Source organism: Grampus griseus (assembly GCF_964374135.1).
Source record: "Grampus griseus genome assembly, chromosome: 11".
NCBI lineage: Eukaryota > Metazoa > Chordata > Mammalia > Artiodactyla > Delphinidae > Grampus > Grampus griseus.
Genome location: NC_139005.1, coordinates 19,697,579 through 19,718,074, shown reverse-complemented (window position 1 = coordinate 19,718,074; position 20,496 = coordinate 19,697,579). Strand labels below are relative to the sequence as shown.

The 20,496-nt window shown below is 39.5% G+C and overlaps 1 protein-coding gene and 1 pseudogene across 4 annotated transcripts in view; one reads left to right on the top strand and one right to left on the bottom strand.

The window, feature by feature from the left end:
• Nucleotides 1-16,609, top strand: part of BCAT1 (branched chain amino acid transaminase 1) — a 101,029-nt gene extending 84,420 nt beyond the window's left edge. For all 3 annotated transcript variants that reach the window (XM_082665505.1, XM_082665504.1, XM_082665506.1), the window contains exons 10-11: nucleotides 1,993-2,067; nucleotides 10,423-16,609. In XM_082665505.1, the coding sequence (XP_082521631.1) occupies nucleotides 1,993-2,067; nucleotides 10,423-10,464 (117 nt within the window). In that variant the 3' untranslated portion in view covers nucleotides 10,465-16,609. The remainder of the gene's footprint in view (nucleotides 1-1,992; nucleotides 2,068-10,422) is intronic.
• On the bottom strand, nucleotides 5,959-6,645 carry LOC309829338 (MARCKS-related protein-like; annotated as a pseudogene). The gene has a single exon. The product of its transcript is annotated as an MARCKS-related protein-like (transcript).
• Nucleotides 16,610-20,496: the final 3,887 nt, after the last annotated feature.

Sequence of the window (20,496 nt, the reverse complement as noted above, 5' to 3'; positions counted from 1 at the left end):
TATTGTTTGTAGATTTTTTGATGATGGCCATTCTGACTGGTGTGAGGTGATACCTCATTGTAGTTTTGATTTGCATTTCTGTAGTGATTAGCGGTGTTGAGCATTCTTTCATGTGTTTGTTGGCAGTCTGTATATCTTCTTTGGAGAAATGTCTATTTAGGTCTTCTGCCCATTTTTGGATTGGGTTCTTTGTCTTTTTGATGTTGAGCTGCATGAGCTGCTTGTATATTTTGGAGATTAATCCTTTGTCAATTGTTTCATTTGCAAATATTTTCTCCCATTCTGAGGGTTGTCTTTTCATCTTGTTTATGGTTTCCTTTGCTGTGCAAAAGCTTTTAAGTTTCATTAGGTCCCATTTTTTATTTTTGTTTTTATTTCCATTTCTCTAGGAGCTGGGTCAGAAAGGATCTTGCTGTGATTTATGTCATAGAGTGTTCTGCCTATGTTTTCCTCTAAGAGTTTTATAGTGTCTGGCCTTACATTTAGGTCTTTAATCCATTTTGAGCTTATTTTTGTGTATGGTGTTAGGGAGTGTTCTAATTTCATTCTTATACATGTAGCTGTCCAATTTTCTCAGCACCACTTATTAAAGAAGCTGTCTTTTCTCCATTGTATATTCTTGCCTCCTTTATCAAAGATAAGGTGACCATATGTGCATGGGTTTATCTCTATTCTGTTGGGGGTTTTTTTGTTTTTTTTTTTGCGGTACGCGGGCCTCTCACTGTTGTGGCCTCTCCCGTTGCGGAGCACAGGCTCCGGATGTGCAGGCTCAGCGGCCATGGCTCATGGGCCCAGCCGCTCCGCGGCATGTGGGATCTTCCCGGACCGGGGCACAAACCCGTGTCCCCTGCACTGGCAGGTGGACTCTCAACCATGCACCACCATGGAAGCCCCTATTCTATAGGTTTTTAAATTCAACATTATAATTATTTTTTCCTCAGCTGGGTGGATTGATTTTTTTTTTTCCTGCTAATTTTAATGGTGGTTGCTTCATTGCTTGAGATTTTCAAACTTGGCTCCTGACATAATTCCATCTACAGATTGATTTTTCAAGGGAGATGAATTATTCTATTATATATGAATGCTTACACTGATTATAAAGCTACTGTTTCACATTTTACTATGGTAGTATCTAGGTAATATATTATCAGTCCACTTTTTAAATGAATTAAAGTTGTCATTAGATCAGATTTTTAAAGTCCAGTTATTACTTCTCCTCTAGAAGTAAGTTAATAAAGTTTAATACATTTTTATGGTTTTGTTTTAGGTAGCCATTCAGAGCCAAAAGGTACATCGAATTATCCTATTACCCTAAAGGGCATAATAAGAAAAGTAAGAGTACGGACTCTCTACTAAAATCAAACTATCAAAAGCCTGCAAGCCAGCAAGGCATGAATGGGCGTGACTCAAAGTATAAATTAGGGCACATAAAATCTCTGTGCCCTGAATTTAACCATGCTGTCCAACTTCGTGGAATTTGTGGCCCCTGGAAGTTTGGCTTAGAACAGACAGATTTGGCAGCCCCTTTTGTGAAGATATGGACGTGCTTCAGTTTATGTCCCTGAAAGGACTTGCTTTAATTTGCGGCACACTGTCTTTTGAGGTCTCATTCCCTGCCAAGAGCGTTAGATGTGGAGGTTAATCATTCATCCTCATAGATTCTCAGGATGCTGGAAGAGGTAGGGTTCTTTAAGTTTAGCCCCTATTCTAGGTACCCCTGCTTCTCATGGTTCCTCAAATCAGCCTGAAGACTGGCATATAAACCAGTTATGCCCTGAAATCAGTTGGTAGGAAATGAACAACCTATCACCGGCTAGTTCATTTTTATTCAAATTCAGAATAGAAAAGAGTCTTTGGCATAAGGAGTTAGCATCCGTAATGAGGTTACCATAGTGCCATTCCTTATTTCGGTAAAATTGCTGAGTTTCTTACTTGTTGTTACTGTGTACATGAATATCCTCAAATGATTTCGTGTCTGGTTTTCTTTCATAGACTATACACATCCCAACTATGGAGAATGGGCCTAAGCTTGCAAGCCGCATCTTGGACAAATTGACTGATATTCAGGTAAGGGCTTCTATTTTTAAAATGCTGTCTTTTTTTCATTCAAAACCTAGAACCAAATCATACTTCAGTGGAGAGAAGAGAGTAAGTGCTACCATCTGAGGTCAACAAATTAAATTTAAGGAAGATGTTCCCAATAGTATATGTGGACATGAGCAAAGCAGAAATGAGAAAAAAGATACACAGTTTAAAAAAAAAGAAAAAAAAAAAGGAAGGAAAGAAGGGGGAAAAATATATATATATAGTCAGGGACTCAATTACTTAACATTTTTAAAAAGTATATAAATTTTGATAACACTTAAAAATCTCATGAAAAGTATAACAGACTTCTTATAAAAGAAAAGACTTTAAAGTACAAGAAAACACAGAAAAAAACTAATATTACCTGTGATTACATCACAGATAAAATCACTTAACTTTTGATATCTCAACTTTCAGTATTTTATAAGCACTCAGTGTATTTTTAGATAGATATTTTTCTGACAGTGGGATCGTACGTAATTTTGTTAACCTGCTTTTTTTCAATTAATAAATCATTTGCTTTTTCGTATCAATAAATTTTAAAATTCAACGTATAAAGTTTAATTAAATTCCACTATGTTGATATACCATAATTTTTAAAGAAATCTTATTGAACATTTAAATTGTTGGAAATTCTTTCACTATTATAAACAGTGCATCCTTGATTTTTTCCTTAGGATAAATTCCTGGGATTGTAATTATCAGGTCAAACAGTGTGCACACCTATTTTTTAATACTGCTAACTTTGTTTTGCCTATTTTTTCTGAGCAACAATTTACAGTAATGTCATCAGGCAGTTAAGCATCTTTCTAGGTAGACATATCATATACCAGGTAAACCTGGGTCACCTATAAAAGATATTGTTCTAAAGTTTGCTGAGCCCGGATGCCATCGTTGCCAGTCAGTGAAAATACCCGAGGGAGCTGAGATTCATATTGAAATGTGAAATAAAGTTTGATAGATTGGGTGACATCAAATCGTGTGGGGTCTTAAAAAGTAAGCAAAAATGTAAAGTTGGTTGGGAAAGCAGCAGGTCCCTACAGAGAACTTTGGATGAAAATGCTATTTTTTGAAGACTTAGCCACTTTTATGCAAAATTTATAGCATTAAAAGAAAAGAATTATTGTGCTTTTAGAACCAATGAGTTGTCTTACACTCTTCAGTAGAAGTGTTCTATAGGAATTTTCTGTAAGCTAAATAAAGGAATATCTTAACATTGAAGACTTAAAATTTATTCAGAGTTGGTTTCTGCATAGAACCAATCCAAAGTAATTCGAAGAAATTTAATAAAAATTTCTGCATGGATGGTTCATGTATTTTTATTTTTAGAGTTGTCTGGGTAAGATTACAGAAGCCAGGAATGTAGGTGAGGGAAGTGAATGCTTTTGATTCATTCATTCAACAGATACATAGTATTGAGCACAAACTGTGTGCCAGAGGCAGTTCCAGGTGCTGGTGATAGAGTAGTGGAAAAAGTGACCGAAAAACTAGAGAGGTCAAAGCACACTGATGTAGACGAAAGACAAATTTATTCAATTTAAATGTGAGACCATATCAAAAGGTTTAAAAATAAAAGTTATATATGAAGCAGAAAATGAGAAGAAATAGACCATTTTCCTCTTACCTGTGTATATGCTCTATATAACTTGGTGCTTGTGGCCAAGAAGTTAATACTCTAGGTAGTAAAGTATAAATGGTAGTAACACTAAAAACTAATGATACGTTCGGAGCTCCACACTGAAAAAGAAACAAGGGGATACGTGAGATAATACAAGGATTCTGAATTAAACTGCAAACCAGAAGCACCAAATCTGCTCCAAATTGTTAAGTAACAAAGGACCATCCATTTGGAATCTAAGACCACCTCTTTCTTCTTCTTCAATTATTTCGTGCCTGTGGGCATGGAACCTACAGTTTTGAAATTACTCTCTTACAAGCTGGCAAATTGGTGCTGTCAGCCAAGCTACTAAATTGTCTGTTTCTCTCCAAGAAAAATAATTGAAGTATAATTATTGAGGAAAAAGCGTAGAATTGCATCATGTTTTACATTTGATCTCTCTGACATTGCGTGGAGGAAACGTGGTGTTTCCTCCAAAGTGCTCTGGTGAATTGAAGAAGAGAACAACAATAACCAAGAAACCTCAAGATTCCTACAGTGTGACCTAGAGGGCAAGATACCTTCTTAACCACAGATCTGATTTTTATTTGACTTGTGTACTTCCATATACAAGTAAGAACCTCTGAGGTTGAGTGTTCATCCCATTTGGCTAATTATCCACATAGTTCCCTGGATCTTAGATTGCCCTACAAATACCTCTTAGGAGGGGGACATTTCAGATGACAGGATTCTTTTGTTTTAAATAAGTTTGTTTGTTTGTTTATTTTTGGTTGTTTTGGGTCTTCGTTGCTGCACTTGGGCTTTCCTTAGTTGCGGTGAGCCGGGGGCTACTCTTCATTGTGGTGCACAGGCTTCTCATTGCGGTGGCTTCTCTTCTTGTGGAGCACAGGCTCTAGGCGCGGGGGCTTCGGTAGTTGTGGCACGCGGGCTCTAGAGCGTAGGCTCAGTAGTTGTGGCAGACGGGCTTAGTTGCTCTGCGGCATGTGGGATCTTCCTGGACCAGGGCTCGAACCTGTGTCCCCTGCATTGGCAGGCAGATTCTTAACCACTGCGCCACCAGGGAAGTCCTGTTTTTCTTTTTATTTCTTCCTTTTTTTTTTAGTGCAAAAAAGAAAAACACTTCTGTGTTCATACTTAACCAAACTTGAACTTGGAGAACATCTCCACATTGCCCATGTTTCCCCTCTCTCCCATTGCTCTTTGCTATTCCAGTTACCATCATCTTCACCTTTGCCGCTGCCATTAGGGGTCTTCTCTGTCGTCCAATATGCTCTGCTCTCTGCTGCTTCCTTTCTGCCTTTCTGTATCTTCTACAGTTTTCCCACTTGATAAGGTGTTGGTTATCCTTCGAGACACATCTCCTTTAGGAATCTTTTCAGTCTCTTGAACAGCGTCCCTTTCCCCCAGTACAAACACAGATTCACCCACTTAAGTGCTGCTTCATCCTCCAGCTTCCATGGCCCCTGGGATGATCACATACGACCGTTTTTTTTTTTTTTTAATGGGATGACATTTATTCCTTTTCCAAATGTTACAGTAAAACCAGGTGGAAGAGAATGGTTTTAGCAGTTAGGAAAAAAAAAAATTACAAATTTGGGGTTTGGCCATTAAATTATTTACAACAATGGGAGGGGGGAAAAAAGACAACAAGAAGTTGTTTCACATCACATACCTCCCCTCGACCCCAAAGCTTAATACTTGTTTACCAAGTCAAAAAAGAGACACAGTTGATTCACAGGCTGGAGGTTTGAACTCGAGTAAGACATTTATGAAAACCTACACAGGGGCAGTGTCCTCCCTAGCCCAGGGGCCACTAGGCACAACACGAGACTAAAAACTCAACAGGGGAAGGCTGGCCACTCAGGGTTTGGGAGTATAGCCACCCCTACGTGGGGCTCAGGGATTTGGGGAATAAACAACACCTACTTGGAAAAGAATTGGGGAAGAAAACCAGCAACTGCCTTCTGCACGGGTGGGGACAGGGAAGGAGGCAGGGACAGGGGCAGGAGCATTTCACATCACTAACCCAACTTGGGAAACTGCAAGGGACCATCTTCAACTGGCCTTAAGGGGAAGACCAGCTGGATGATGGGAGAATCCACAGGAGGGAGAAGAGGAAAGGGAACGTGGTGAGGGGGCAACAGCCCCTTCCTTTCTGGGCACAGGAAGGCAGCCAGGGCACCAGGTCCAGTCAGTGACCACAAGGACAGCACAGTTTTCTGCAGCTTAGAGACCACCCACCTGCCCTCACCCGGCTACTCATTCAGCCCGCCTGCTGGTGTAGGGCCCCTAGCGGTGGATGGCTCTGCACCCGGGCCCTGCACCAGCCTCTCCCCTGTGGCCTGGGGCTCCTGGCTCTCGGGTGGCGGCAGCCTTCCCTCCCTGGGCGGTGCCTCCCTCGCCGCAGGCACCGACCCCCCTGCTCCTGCCCTTCCTCTGTGGGTGACGAGGCAGACGGATGCCCCCTGCCCCCTCCCTCCGATTTCTCTTGAAGGCCAGGCCGCTCAATTTGAAAGGTTTCTTGAAAGATATTTCTTCTTCTTGGGGGTCTCCTTGGGCGGGACCTCCCCCTTGGCCTCAGCGCCCTGGCTAGGGGGTGCCGGCTCGATGGCATCGCCAGTGGCCCCGGCTGCCTCCTCTGTTCCGTTCACGGAGGGCGACTCCCTTGACCTTTGGGGGATGAGTCTGCATGGCTTTTCGCGTGGCGGTCCTCTGGTCCACTGACCTGAGCGGGGGGAAGCGCCGGCTGCCTCCTCTCCGTTCCCGTCGCCGCGGGGAGCCTTGGAGCTCTGGCTGCCCGTGAGCTGCCCGGGGCTCGAGCCGCAGTGGATCTTATCGATCGGTCCGGGTGGGCCTGGCCAGCAGGAGGGATGGCGCCTGAGGGGGAGGGTTGGCGGAGGAGACCGAGCTGCAGCTCCGCTCCGCGCCGGGATGCCCCACATATGACCTTTATATTATGTTCTAATTAGTCACACACTTATCTTTGTTCTGTGGTTGTCTGAGGGTGGGCATTGTTTTATTCTCTTTTGGTAAACCTAGTATTAGGTACAGGGCCTGGGCCATAGTACACACTCAGTAATGTTTTTTAAATAAAGGAATGAATGGGTGATTGACACACCAAGCAAGTACTAAAGAGTAAAGCCTTTTGCATATTAACACATTCTGAGATGAGATGGGAGGAAGGTCTTGAATAACGTCAAATTATTTTTCAAAAAAAACCTTCAGAGAATCTGATTTAGGTCTTTTCAAAGTGAGGTACACATCAACTGCTGTCAAGATCAGATAAAAGCTGGAAGCCGGGTCTTCGATATCCGGGTAGCGTGTTTGACTAACTAGCAGCGCTGCTATTACCATTTCAGAAAGTGGGAGGAGTGATTGCCAAGACCCAGAGGGGGACATCTTCAACAGTTTAAAATAAGGGAAGCTGAATGGGATAGAAGCAGGATCTGTGTTGATTGCACGTCACCAGATAGAATTTCAGAAATCTGTTTTCCCACCAGTGGCTACAACTTCATAAGAATAAATGGCCATTAGTTGTTACTGGCTTTTTCTTGTTTTCAGTGGAACAGCATGATGACTTTAGTTCTGGAAGTTAAGAGTCCCACCCCTTTCGTGTGCAGACTTGGTAAACATTCCAGATTGCCTTGATGGCTCAGTCCCTTGACCAGCTTCCCAGCCCCTCCTTGTTCCCTAATCCACACTTCTCCCCTTGTTACGGGATCACAGAACTTTGCATGGCCATCGAGTGCGGTTTAGAACCAGGATGCCAAAGTGCTACCTGGTGAGCAGTGCTGGTTATATTTTTTTGGACCTTGTGGAGAGTAAGTACCTGATGTGAAGATTCACCTTTTATGTTGCTAAGAATTTTCTGCTGAATGTAGAAAGTATTTTAGCGAAGGCCTTGTAAAATTTGCCATACATGCATTGAATGCAAATAATAAGCGTGTCGTTAGTCATGTTTTAGTTCAGTGTTCTAACTGGAATTGATGAAAAGATAAAAATTCTGCGCATCCCACTGAGCCTTCCAGGTGGACTCAAAGTACCATCCTACAGGCTCGATTTGATTTGCTGTGTTGCAAACATTAAAGGTGTGGGACTGCCACTGTGGTTGTGTTAACGACACTGCCAGTGGTATACGGACAGCCTGGCTCATGCACATGAGTGTTTTCTTGCCCCTGCTTCTCTGGACACCTCTTGAGGAAAAATTTCTATCCCTGCTAGAATCTGTCATATCTACTCTGAATTATTTTGCCTTGGAAAATTAAGTGACATTATCCATCATTGAAATGAAAGGTGATTGTTAACCACCTAGGTCTAGACATTATGAATTACCTGTATTATCACATCTCTTGGACACATCTCGGAATGCTGTGATTTTACATAAAAGCATAAATTATAGGATGAGAGAGATAAACCTTAACACATATTCTGCAGGTTCATAGAATTACACAGCCTATGACTGTCATTGTATTGAAAATTGATCTTGACTGTTTTTAAAACTAAAACAACTAATTGAAAGCAAATTCACTTTAACTGGTGAGATTCAAGATGAAATTATAGTGGTCATGAATCAAGTTTTGTAACAAGATCTGCTAAAATGTCAGTATGCTGATGCCCAATTATTATTAATGACTAAGGTGTCTGATGTATTAATGGGAATCCACATAAGAAAAATAAAACATATATTTTGCTCTTACCCCTAAGTTGTGTCGCCACCATCTATAAATCAGGCAGAATTTGGGAATGTTTTATCCAGCGTTCATCATTAATCAACAGAGTCAACAGTGGGGGGCCACCGTCTTTAGGAAACCCTTTCTGATATGGATTAAGCAAGTCACTTATAGTCATTGGGCTTCCTTCATTCTCCTTTTCATGTAAACCAGAAGGTTGTAGGTGGACCCATTCCTGGCTTCCAGTTTTTTTTTTACCAATTTGATAGATTCTGTTCTCTGAGGTCTTTTTTTATTATTTTTTTAAATTAATTAATTAATTTGGTTGTGCCGGATCTTTAGTTGCGGCAGGCAGGCTCCTTAGTTGCAGCTCTTGGGCTCCTTAGCTGTGGCATACGTAATGTTAGTCATGGCATGCATGTGGGATCTAGTTCCCTGACCAGGGATCGAACCCAGGCCCCCTGCATTGGGTGCATGGAGTCTTAACCACTGCACCACCAGGGAAGTCCCCTCTGAGGTCTTCAAAGTTCTTTAAGAGGCACCCAGCACATGGACATTGTGATGTAGAAGGAATAGCATTGCATAGAGGCAGAACTGGGCTGTGATTAAGAGCTTCCTAGAAGAGAGCAGACTTGTGGTTGCCAAGGGGGGCAGTGGGGTGGGGGAGGGATGGATTGGGAGTTTGGGGTTAGCAAATGCAAACTATTATATATAGAATGGATAAACAACAAGGTCCTACTGTATAGCACAGGGAACTATATTCAATATCCTGTGATGTACTGCTATATTTATTTATTTATTTATTTTTCATTTATTTGTTTTTGGCTGTGTTGGGTCTTCATTGCTGTGGCGAGCAGGGGCTACTCTTTGTTGCGGTGTGCAGGCTTCTCATTGCAGTGGCTTCTCTTGTTGTGGAGCATGGGCTCTAGGCACGCGGGCTTCAGTAGTTGTGGCACGTGGGCTCAGTAGTTGTGGCATGCAGGCTCTAGAGCGCAGGCTCAGTAGCTGTGGCGCACGGGCTTAGTTGCTCCGCAGCATGTGGGATCTTCCCGGACCAGGGCTCGAACCTGTGTCCCCTGCATTGGCGGGCAGATTCTTAACCACTGTGCCACCAGGGAAGCCCCTGTACTGCTATATTTAAAATGGGTAATCAACAAAGACCTACTGTACAGCACAGGGAACTCTGCTCAATGTTATGGGGCAGCCTGGATGGGAGGAGAGTTTGGGGGAGAATGGATACATGTATATGTGGCCGAGTCCCTTTGCTGTGCACCTGAAATGATCACAACATTGTTAATCGGCTATACTCCAATATAAAATAAAAAGTTTAAAAAAATCCTGTGATAAACCATAATGGAAAAGAATATGAAAAAGAATATATATATATGTATAATTGAATCATTACGCTGTACCACAGAAATTAACACAATATTGTAAATCAACTTTACTTCAATATTTTTTTTTTTTTTTTAAGAGTTTCATTGAGCCTCAGTGTCCTTAAATGAGAAGCTGGGCTTGAGTTCATTGCTCTTCACACTTGATTTTTAAGCCATAGAAATTTTCTACAAATGAAACCTTTCCTGTAATCCCACTATATAAAACCAGTAGAAGTGGAACTGCTCTGAAGTGAAATCCAGAGCCCCACTTATGTGGCTCATCCCCTGCATGCTAGATGGTCATTAATGTTCTTTCCAGTTCAGGAATTCTATTGTTTGTGTTCATTTCAACTCAAGTTATATTAGTACGAAAGAGGCAATTCATGTGGAAGGGGGACATGATCTGAGACGCTAAATACAGAATGGCAATGCAAAGGCATATGTAAGGGACCTATACCAGCTATACATCGAGCTCCACAGTAATTATAAAATTTGTGATTCTTTCCAGGTATTTGTTTACACATAGTCTTATTTTCAGTGTGAATATGCTTTTAATGTTCAAAACAGAAGTGAACCTTTTGTACAACGTTGGTTATATCATTACATTTATTTATAAGCTGCCCCTGCGCTGTGAGTTTTTACACTGAAACATGTTTTCTTGCTTTTGTTGTAGTACGGAAGAGAAGAGAGTGATTGGACAATCACAGTATCCTGAATGGAAAAGAACAGGCTATCATTTGTGTGTTCTTGGGACAGACTGTTGCATTTGAATTATGAGAAATTTCTTTGGCTACCTGTTTTTAGTTGTGCATAATGTAGTTTGTATTATCAGTGTTTCCAGGGCGATTGTTTCCTCGTGCCAGAGAAGATGAATTGCAGTCATCCAGTGGTAGTTTATAAACTTGCTCCTAGAAGCTTACCTTACCTTCTCTAGAAAGATGAGAATGGAAGCCATCTAAGCGTAGAATTTTCCTCCATAACCTGAGTGCTTCCCTTGGTACTTCAATCAGATAAAAAAGTGTTTATTCTTTAGCATAAGTTACGTTCTGCTCCTCAACCAAGTGAGTGTTTTTGTGTTTGAAAAGCTGATCTGAGTAAATTTCATAGGTACCATTTCCTGCCACACATCTTCATCCTCAGAAAGTGTTTGTTGTTGTTTTTTTTTTTAAATCAAGACTTTGAGAAACTGGATTTCCTCCCCTCATATTTCTTTCCAGGTCCCCTAAGTCCGTCTTAGGGAAAATCTCTCCCTCCTTCCTGATGTCCCGGTCTGCGCCAGGCTCTCCTGGTGCATCAGCAAGGCCCACCGCTGCCCTTTCCACATTGTGTTGTAATCAGCAGTCAGGCTTCACTACAAGACTGAGGGTCTTGTGCCTTATAGATCTTTGCATTCCCCTGCCTGTCACATAACAAGGAATGAATGAACATGTACCTTCTATAGAAGTGTACCTTCTTTGTTTCTATATTGTGAAACCTCTTTATTAGAATTTGTGATCGATTCTGACTTTGTCTGTATTTACCTCATTGAGCAGTTCACATGTGCATGAATATAAACAGAACTGGTGGCACTTAAAATGATAATGATTAACTTATTTTATTTTTAATTAACAATTTTCATATTGTCTTTATTTGAAGACTGTCTTGGAATTAAAGTAATAGCTCTAGAGAGATCGTGATACCGTACCAACCAAATGGAAATGATATAGGTTTCGTGTTAAACACATAAATGTTGTGATAAATACAAAATAAATCATATTTAGTTTTTTGATAGAAAGCAAAGAGGTATATACTCTGGATTTTATACTCTGGTTTTATAGGTGCTCATTTCTGTTGAATGGGGATTGGATAAGCACATGGTTAGGGTACAGGGAGAGTGATTATAGATGATATTTTCCTTGTTTAGGAGCCATGAGTTAAAATTGTATCCTGGTTTATCTAGGGGAAAGTCAAATCTTGATAGAAAACATTTACCCTTGGAAGGTCAACTCTCAGACATTATATTTTGGTTTCCTTTAGTCCTAATAACTTTCATCTTGCTGATCATATTTCATCCTCTTTTCAGAGCAAGGAAAAAAATTCTAAAAGTTTTGCCGTGCTGGAAAATTTTCCTTAAGGCATTTAGCAGCACATAGCAAATGGGGCTTTGATTCTTTTCCAAGACTTTTGGCCATAGAATCTTTTTAGATAGGAACGGTAAAATGAAAATGAGGGAAGTATAAGATGAAAAGGAATGGTAAAAATGTCTTTTAGGGGGCTTTTAATTGGCGATCTGAAATCTTGGGAGAGTCTGTTCTTTTTAGGTAGGGCTGAAGTGCTTTAACTATGCTCTGCACAAGTTTGTTCACCAAGTAGCATTCTGAGAGAATACATTTGCCTTGGCCAAATCCTGGGACCTTATTTTCAATATTGTAGGCTAGAAATGACTTAAGGTAATCCTAACCTGTCAAGTAGCCCATGATAACCAGACTCAACATTCCTATGAGAAATGGAAATCATCTATTTGCCACAAATAGATTTTATACTTTGCATCTCTGAATTAGTATGGCGAGACATGTTCGTTGTAAGAGTTCGAGAACAATATGTCTTGACATTATGTCTGTGTGATTTCTTTCATCAGACCTTAAGAGCATTTTAAGCCCTTTCTACCAGACTCTGTGAAGATGAAGGATATACATTTAAAGAAACAAGGTCTCCTAAAACAGAGGACACAATCTGCCATTCTCATTTAAGTAATAAGACAGGAAATTGACCTTGACACTAACTTGTTAAATAGATTTAAAGGGAACATCTGCACATCTCTTTTCCTTGTGCACTATTTGTTTAATTGCAGTGGATTAATACAGCAAGAGTGGCACATTATAACTAGGCAATTATCCATTCTTCAAGACTTAGTTATCGCAACACTAATTGATCATTTAAGGCGTAAGATAGGCTAGCATTAGGAACATGTGAGGCTAATCTGCTCAAAAAGATCAACAAATTAATATTGTTGCTGATATTTGCATAATTGGCTGCAATTAGTTAATGTTTAATTGGGTTGATCAAATGGGATTCAGCAGTTCACATGTGCATGAATATAAACAGAACTGGTGGCACTTAAAATGATAATGATTAACTTATTTTGCGTGTTCTCTTCCTTCCACTTTTTTTTCAGTTTTTACACTTCAGACCAAGTTCATCAGCCTTTTTCAAAACACATCAGTAGAAACCAAGATTTTAAAACGAAGCTTTCAGGCATTAGACAAAACCTGAGCATTTCCTAAAGCTTTAGGAATTTTCTTTGTTACAGTCATTTATCAAGGCTTCAACTCATGATACACCAAAAGAAGAGTCCATTTCAGGGATGTGTATCGTGCTCCCCAGAACCTGCAGGACTGAATAAACTAGTAATACCTAATAAAACCTTTACTTTCAAAAGTACAGAGGAAAAGTAAAAGGGAAAGAGGAATAAATGACTGAGAAAACTTGTTAGGGAATCACTATTTTTTCTACCTGGTAAACACCGTTTATTCTGTTCTCAAAAGATTGTCACGAGAAAAAAAAAAAAGATCAGAGGTAGCAAGAAAGTGCAATGTCACATCGATTCTATAACTTGGCAATGTCAGCCCTCCTGAAGATCTGGGAAGCCTACATTATACACCCTGGGTGAAAACTCTTCCTCATATCTAGCTTTCCTGAAATCAGAGTACTCTGGGGCACTTAAACGCAATTAATGAGTATATCTTGGTCAAAAGAATTGTAGGAACTTTACTAAAGCTTCGGTTTCAGCTCTGCTTTAGGGAGTTTGTGCTATAAAGTTAGCTGCCAACATAAGCTTATTTATTTTCCCCATTCCCACTTAGTGCTCAATCACTGTATTCTTTTTCCTTTAAAAGTTCCTTTTTAAAATTATATGTTCACGTTACCCTTATGATTGGGAAAAATCTATTTTAAGCAGGAAACGACAACATTCACTGTCAATGAGTGATATTTTCTAAAATATTTAGACCAATAAACATTCATGAGAGGCACTAAAGCTTAGACAGGGGTTAGAGAAACATTGTAAGAGGGCTCTTTGATTTCATGTCCTGATTCTAAATACTATCAAAGAATTATTCCTTTAATGTGGATTTAGGATATGCAAAAACTTAAGTTATAAATAGTAATCCTGGCACATAATTTTAGCAGATGTTTATAACACCTATCACTTTGTTTTGCCACAAGTAGAATTTGTTCAGCTGTCTGTTTTCCAGATATCTCCTCAAGGAGAGGAGGCAGAGAGTACCACTCTCTGAATAAGCATTACTTATTAATTGACAAAGATCACAGAGATTATAATTAATTGGATCAGTTAACTTGAGAAATGTTGATTGAATACCCACAAATATGTGTCTAACACAACTCACAGTAGGGATTAGAAAGTTAGTTTTAGAAAATAAGTAGTATAAAGACATTACCCTCGTGGAGTTTCTACTCTCCTACTTGAAGTTTTAGGTATAAAAGTAATATTTAATACAGTTAGATGATAAGGAGACAAAGGCCAGAGCACACCTCTGTTATTGGTGTGCTATCAAGAAATCACAGTAAACATTTTCATCTCATTTTTAAAAGAAATAATGTCCTTTTTCCCCATTCCTTTCTTTCCTCTCGTGGGAAACTACTCAGTAGATTAGTATTTAGGGGTTCTTGGTGTGAATTACCTCCCGGTTTACTGTTTACTGCTAACCTGATACATTTGTTAACTGCATCCCTTTGGAGCGATGTTAAGTTGTCATGGTTCGTCTAACAAAAGAACACCTCAAATTACAGCATCCTTGCTGATCTTAAAGTCAGGTATTATTGAAATAAACAAAATGTTCCTAGAGTGACTTTTTCTGGAAAATGTCAATTATGAATCAAACTGTTGAGACTGTTGGCTTGAAAATGATGGATTACAGCTACTCAGAAAATAGCAGGTGGAAGACTTAACATTAATACAACAGTTTTTCAAAGTGTGAGGTTTTAAAAGAAAGGCCATTTAAAGTATTTCAAAGAGATTCTTTTTTATCATTGCCAGAAAGTTCTTTTAAAAATACAAAGGTAGAAGAAAGTGATTTATTTTCCATCTTCAGTACACATACCATAGTAAAAAACTTCTCAGATGTTAATTTGAGGAAGTGATAAAGAAACATATCAATAGAATAGAAACATATCAAGTGTTTGGAGGTAAATAATTCCCTGGGATCAGATATATGTAAACATATTTGCTTTAGTGAATGATAAAGGCATGAAATTCAGTCTTAGCAAATGAGGTGGTCTTTAAAAATCTGCTGGATACAAGTATTGAAGTTTTAAGCAATCTTTGTATACTTTCTGTCTGAAAGTTTGTTTTGCATACCACATACCGATTAATAAGGTCTAAAACATGAGCTACCTAATGTTCTACCTATGGAACCCACTGTTGGGATGGTAAAAATTGCGAGCTGTGATACGGGAATGAATTTAAAATGTATTATCATTGACATGTATTTTCTCTACATGTCCACTGTCACAATGGCTAGGTTCCTTGTTACCCATCATTGAATGGAGACAATTTTAACTACAGAAGATGTCAGAGGAAGAACAAATGGTAGTAGAGAAAGTAAGGCAAAAAGTCGAACTTGCTTCTGTGCTGTCCAAGAGAGCTCTTTTTCCTCATTCTGCCAGCCGTCGGGATCTTTCAACATAGGTGCCAAGTACAAATAGTGCCAATTAGAAAGTGACTAAATATAGTGGTCAGCTTATCAGATACTCTTGAGATAATGATCTAACGGTCATGTTACATGGGAACTACTTTAGATTACTACCAATATGGTTAAGACTTTATACTTGCATAGTCTATAAGACCTATTTTGTCGTTTCTTCAACCATTTTATTTTAAGATCTGTGAAGCTTCTTGAGACTGAATAAAAGAATAAGTGGCAAGGAGTAGATGGTGACTTCTTTTTCCCCTTGGGAATACTATTGGCCACCATCCCCCTTTCCTTGGTGAAGGTTAACTGATTTGGAAATTCGTTGAATATTATCATTTTAGTTTTAACTAAAATGTACAACACGCTGCGATTTCCTCAAGCTAATTTCACAATGGTCGTTAGAGTCATTCTCAGCGTCAAGACGGGAATACAAATAACCTGCCTCAATTGCTACTTCATTGATAAGTGTTTGAAGGGTGTTGGTATTCAGGAATATGGCAGTAAGTAGATTCTGAATGAAATTTTAAGGATAAGCTGGCTAATCTGTATGCACCTATAAATTCAGGTGGTCCCCTGTTGACGTAAAACAATGCATGATCCCATAGTTAGCCAATAAATGGAGCCTAACGCCCTAGGCTGAAGAATCTGTGCTTACTTGATATGGTGGCTGAGAGAAAAGTAGTGTGAGGAAGTAGTTTTTAAATCAGTTTATAGTTAGAAATGGGAGAATACCAGCTTAACTATGGAATTTTTAGAACGTGTTCTCTTGCATCTAAGTCTGATTGTAATGAAAAAGCCCCAGCCATTGCTTGTCTCAAATTTCTCTGGTTGTGTAGTTATTCTTGAGATTATCTTTAAGGATAATCAAGTAGAAAGAAATAAACATTTTATAAATAAGCCTGGGCTCTCATGAGCAATTGTTTAAAGATTATGTTAAAAGGATTTAAGCTCACTGAAAGCGTAATAATGGAAATGTGGAAAATATGGTGGGTAAAGGAAACTACCTCATTCTTCGAAGGTTTTGTAGAAGCACAATTAAGCATTCTTAAATGGCTTTGTTACGTATGAACCGTCTGGTGTGAAAGAACTGTATTTGTAACGTCTAAAGGACCTGGAATAATTGTATTTTGCTGGCAATAGACATATTCTTTATTGTTCGCAGGTTCCTCATCAAATCCTCATCAAATTATACACTGATTCTGTCATCAATAAAACAATTTCAAGGATTCCTGTTTGTGTAGTCTCTTGAAATCAGCATTGTTGAATGCATAAAATAATAATGCTCAATTACCGTTTTTTTGATGTTCCAAGCTTTTTGGTCATGGGATGTAAATGTGGTGTGGTGTTTTTAAACCAAAATGACTTTGAGAAAGAGAAGGAATTAAGCACACCAGAAAGACCTGAAACCATACCCCTGGCTAGAGTCTAACTACGTCTCATATTTTCAAACATGTGGATGAGAAATTCAATGGGCATTTAAGAGTTGTCCTTTCCTCTGGGATGGATCCGTCCTTAGCAGAATTTAGCCTTGTCTTTTGCATTTTGAGCAGAATAAGGGGAATGGATTACTTCTTCCCATTCACTGTCATGAATCTCACTGATGAAACAACACACGCACATATGTGGCTTTAGAATAAAACACAGTATAAAGTGAAAGGCATTCGATTTAAACTTAGAGAACATCAATGATGTGTCCTTTTCGTCAAACAGTGATGTGTATAAATTACTCTCATGAGCACATATCTTTGAGAGAATAAAGCCAGATGCAGTATCTCTGAGGGTCACATATTTCATTCATTTTCTTGTGATTTGTCCCAACAATTGCAAGTGCAGCAAAACCTCAGGCTTCTCAAGGAGTTACTGTAAACTGAACTTAAAAGTGTCAAAGTGCTCAGTGACCCTCTTCTCCCGACCCTGCCAACCTGTGAAAATATTGGCCTTTATCAAGATTTTTATCAAGAAGTTATGTGCAGTTTGGAAGGTCCAGGTGAAGGTTATTAGTCAAGTTCTCTGACAGTGTCAATGCTCAAATCCCACAAGAGCGACAAAGATAGACCTGTCATTCCTGCGGGTGATGACATACATTCACTGGAGCTTATATGATTTATCAGATGAGACAGCAGTCTCCTTCAGCGTAGAAAGTGTCTCTTCTACATGGGTTTACTAACAGAAGCCAAAAAAAAAAAGCGGGGAGCGGGGCAATTTTCAGCCTTTGTAATTATTTTTCTGTTACATTGATTCGATTTGATCTTAAGCATATTTTTTGAATCAAGAATTGATTCCACATACATGGCCTTTCATAGGTGCTTGACACCATCATATCTTTAGATGAAATGTTCTGTGGTAGGCTGGCACTACTTAAAATTGTGACGACTTGTAGAGTCACTCCTGTAACCAACAAACCCACAGCCAACACGTAGACTCTTCTGTGTGTATAGAATCATCACTGGGCTTGTTCTCTAACTATGTCCTTTAGGCAGCAAGGATAGTTTTGATGCAAACCCATGGTTCCTTCTCTCCAAAGGTCGTCATCAGGAAGTCAATAGGATTTTTGAAAAATTACAACCCTAAAGAGGTGGGTAGAGTGTAACACAAGAGCTTCACTTATGAAAACATTTTAGAGTTGCAAGATTCAGGCTGATTGTATCCTAAATGCAATATACCTATTTTTAAACTGAACTGATTGAATTAAGAGATTAAATTGCATTGATTTCAAGATAGTTACAATAATCTAGTAAACATTTCTCATCGATATCCATGATAATGATACGCAGAGGTAGTGCATGCTTTTCTCCGGCACCCTCCAAGCCACAGCTGGATGTAACGAAACCTCTTGCTGTGCAGGTTGCCTAACAAGTAATGGTTGAGAGCCACCCACTGATCCTTTGATCTTCAACTAGCTACTTAAATTAGTGAAAAAATGGAGATCCTTGTAGTACCAACCTCATGCATTACAAAGATTAATGAGTTAATATTGTAAGGCGCTTACAACAGTTCATGTATAAAGCTGATGAGATTTGATTAAAAATAAGAGAGTGAACACAAAGACACAGGGCTAATAGATACTTCACCATATACTGGTGAAGAAGCTGGGATCAGCCCCTCCCTCTAGGCCTGGTGGGGGGGGGGCGTGGAACGTCCCAGATCCAGGGTGCAAATACTTGCTACAGGACAAGTGGCATCATCTAGCTCCCCTTACTGCATAAGGTGAGTTTAGAAACGTGTGATCTGCTCAAGCCTGGAGATAAAAGCCGTTAAGCAGTGGTTGGTAAAATTATTGAGAAGTAATCAGGTGTTTTCAGTTTTTAGAAATACAAATTGTTTCATGTTCCACATGAATGTAACCATGATGGTTAATTTCATGTGCCCATTTGACTAGGCAACGGTATCCAGTTGTTTGGTGAAACACTAGCCTAGATGTTGCTGTGCAAACAGTATTTTTTTTAATGCGATTAACATTTTTTTTTTTTTTTTTTTTTGGCTGTGTCATGTGGCATGTGGGATCTTAGTTCCCCGACCAGGGATTGAACCCACACCCCCTGCATTGGAAGTGCCGAGTCTTAACCACTGGACCGCCAGGGAAGTCCGTGATTAACGTTTAAATCAGTAGAATTTGAGTAAAACAGATTATTCTCCCTAATGTGGGTGGGCCACATCCAATCATTTGAAGGCCTTAAGTCATGTTATATATTATACATAAATATTATATAGGTTCTGTATACATTGGTTCTGTTTCTCTATAGAACCCTGACTAGTACAACAATGAACAACATTCTTAACACTCTTACTTATGGTTCCCTCTTCTAAGGAAGAAAATCATGTGCTATATTATTTCCTTTTGACTCTGGTGTCTTACCTAAGGCATGCCTAGCTTTCAGAAAATTGTTCATTGCATAAGCCACCAGTGATAGTTTCTTCAGAATTCCAGGACTAGCTATGTTATACAACCCAAACTGACTAAACGAAGGCAGACCTCACCAGTGAAATTTCAGGCATCAGTGAGGAAAATATTTTTTAGTGTTGGGTCATGAAATACCCCATAAAATACCGTTAGCTTAGTGTTTCTTGCCTGAATCAATGTCCTTAGAATGCAATGCGGCCGAAAGTAGATGGTAAGAACTCCCTTTTTGGTATAATTAAGGGATGGGGTTATTTTGTCAGGTGAGCAGTCATCTTGGTGGCAGAAATCAGTTTCACAGACCCACTAGGCTACAAGGGTCATCATGGAGTCGTCTGGACCGTGCTGACCTCACACAGCACGGCCACCAGGTCCAACCCCATACTTACCGATGCTCTCACTCTCAATTTAGGAATCATCTTTGTAGTTGTCTGGACTTTTATTTACCTACCTTCCCCATATATTAAAGTTATATTTTGCAAGACAGTCTTTGTAAACTCCTGAGTAAAGAGAACCAATCGGTCTGCTTCTCCAGTGATATTTGACAAGGCAATTTAAAGGCAATAAGAAGCCAAATGAGGTTAAGTGATGGGGACAGAGAACATCCAAAATACTTCCTCATCAGTTTGGTTTTTGTCACATGAGAAGGTGATTTCGTATTTCCTATGAGAAGAAATGGTATATTTCTTGGGCTGGCTTTTGCCATAAGCACGAGGTTAATGTTTGCATTTTCTGCAAGAGTAGTCCTCCGCCCCAGTTTAATGCAAACTCTCTCTCTTTTTTTTTTTGGCTGTGCCGAGCAGCATGCAGGATCTTAGTTCCCCAACCAGTGATTGAACCCGTGCTTCCAGCGGTGGAAGCTTGGAGTCTTAACCACTGGACTTCCAGGGAAGTCCCTGCAAACTCTCTTTAATGTCAATAATTCCAACACACTTCAACAGTTATTCTCATGACTATTCACTGACTTGAATGGCTAGTATTCAGCTGAGCATATGAAGGCCACAGATGGTTCTACTCTCATCCTTCCGCGCTCATCTAGGTGACCATGAGAACTTATAATTTTTTATGTCAACGGTTGCCTCTACCACTTGACCAATAACTCTTCAAAGGATTACATCTTCCTCATTCTCCTATCTTCTCAGAGCAAAATTCTTTAATC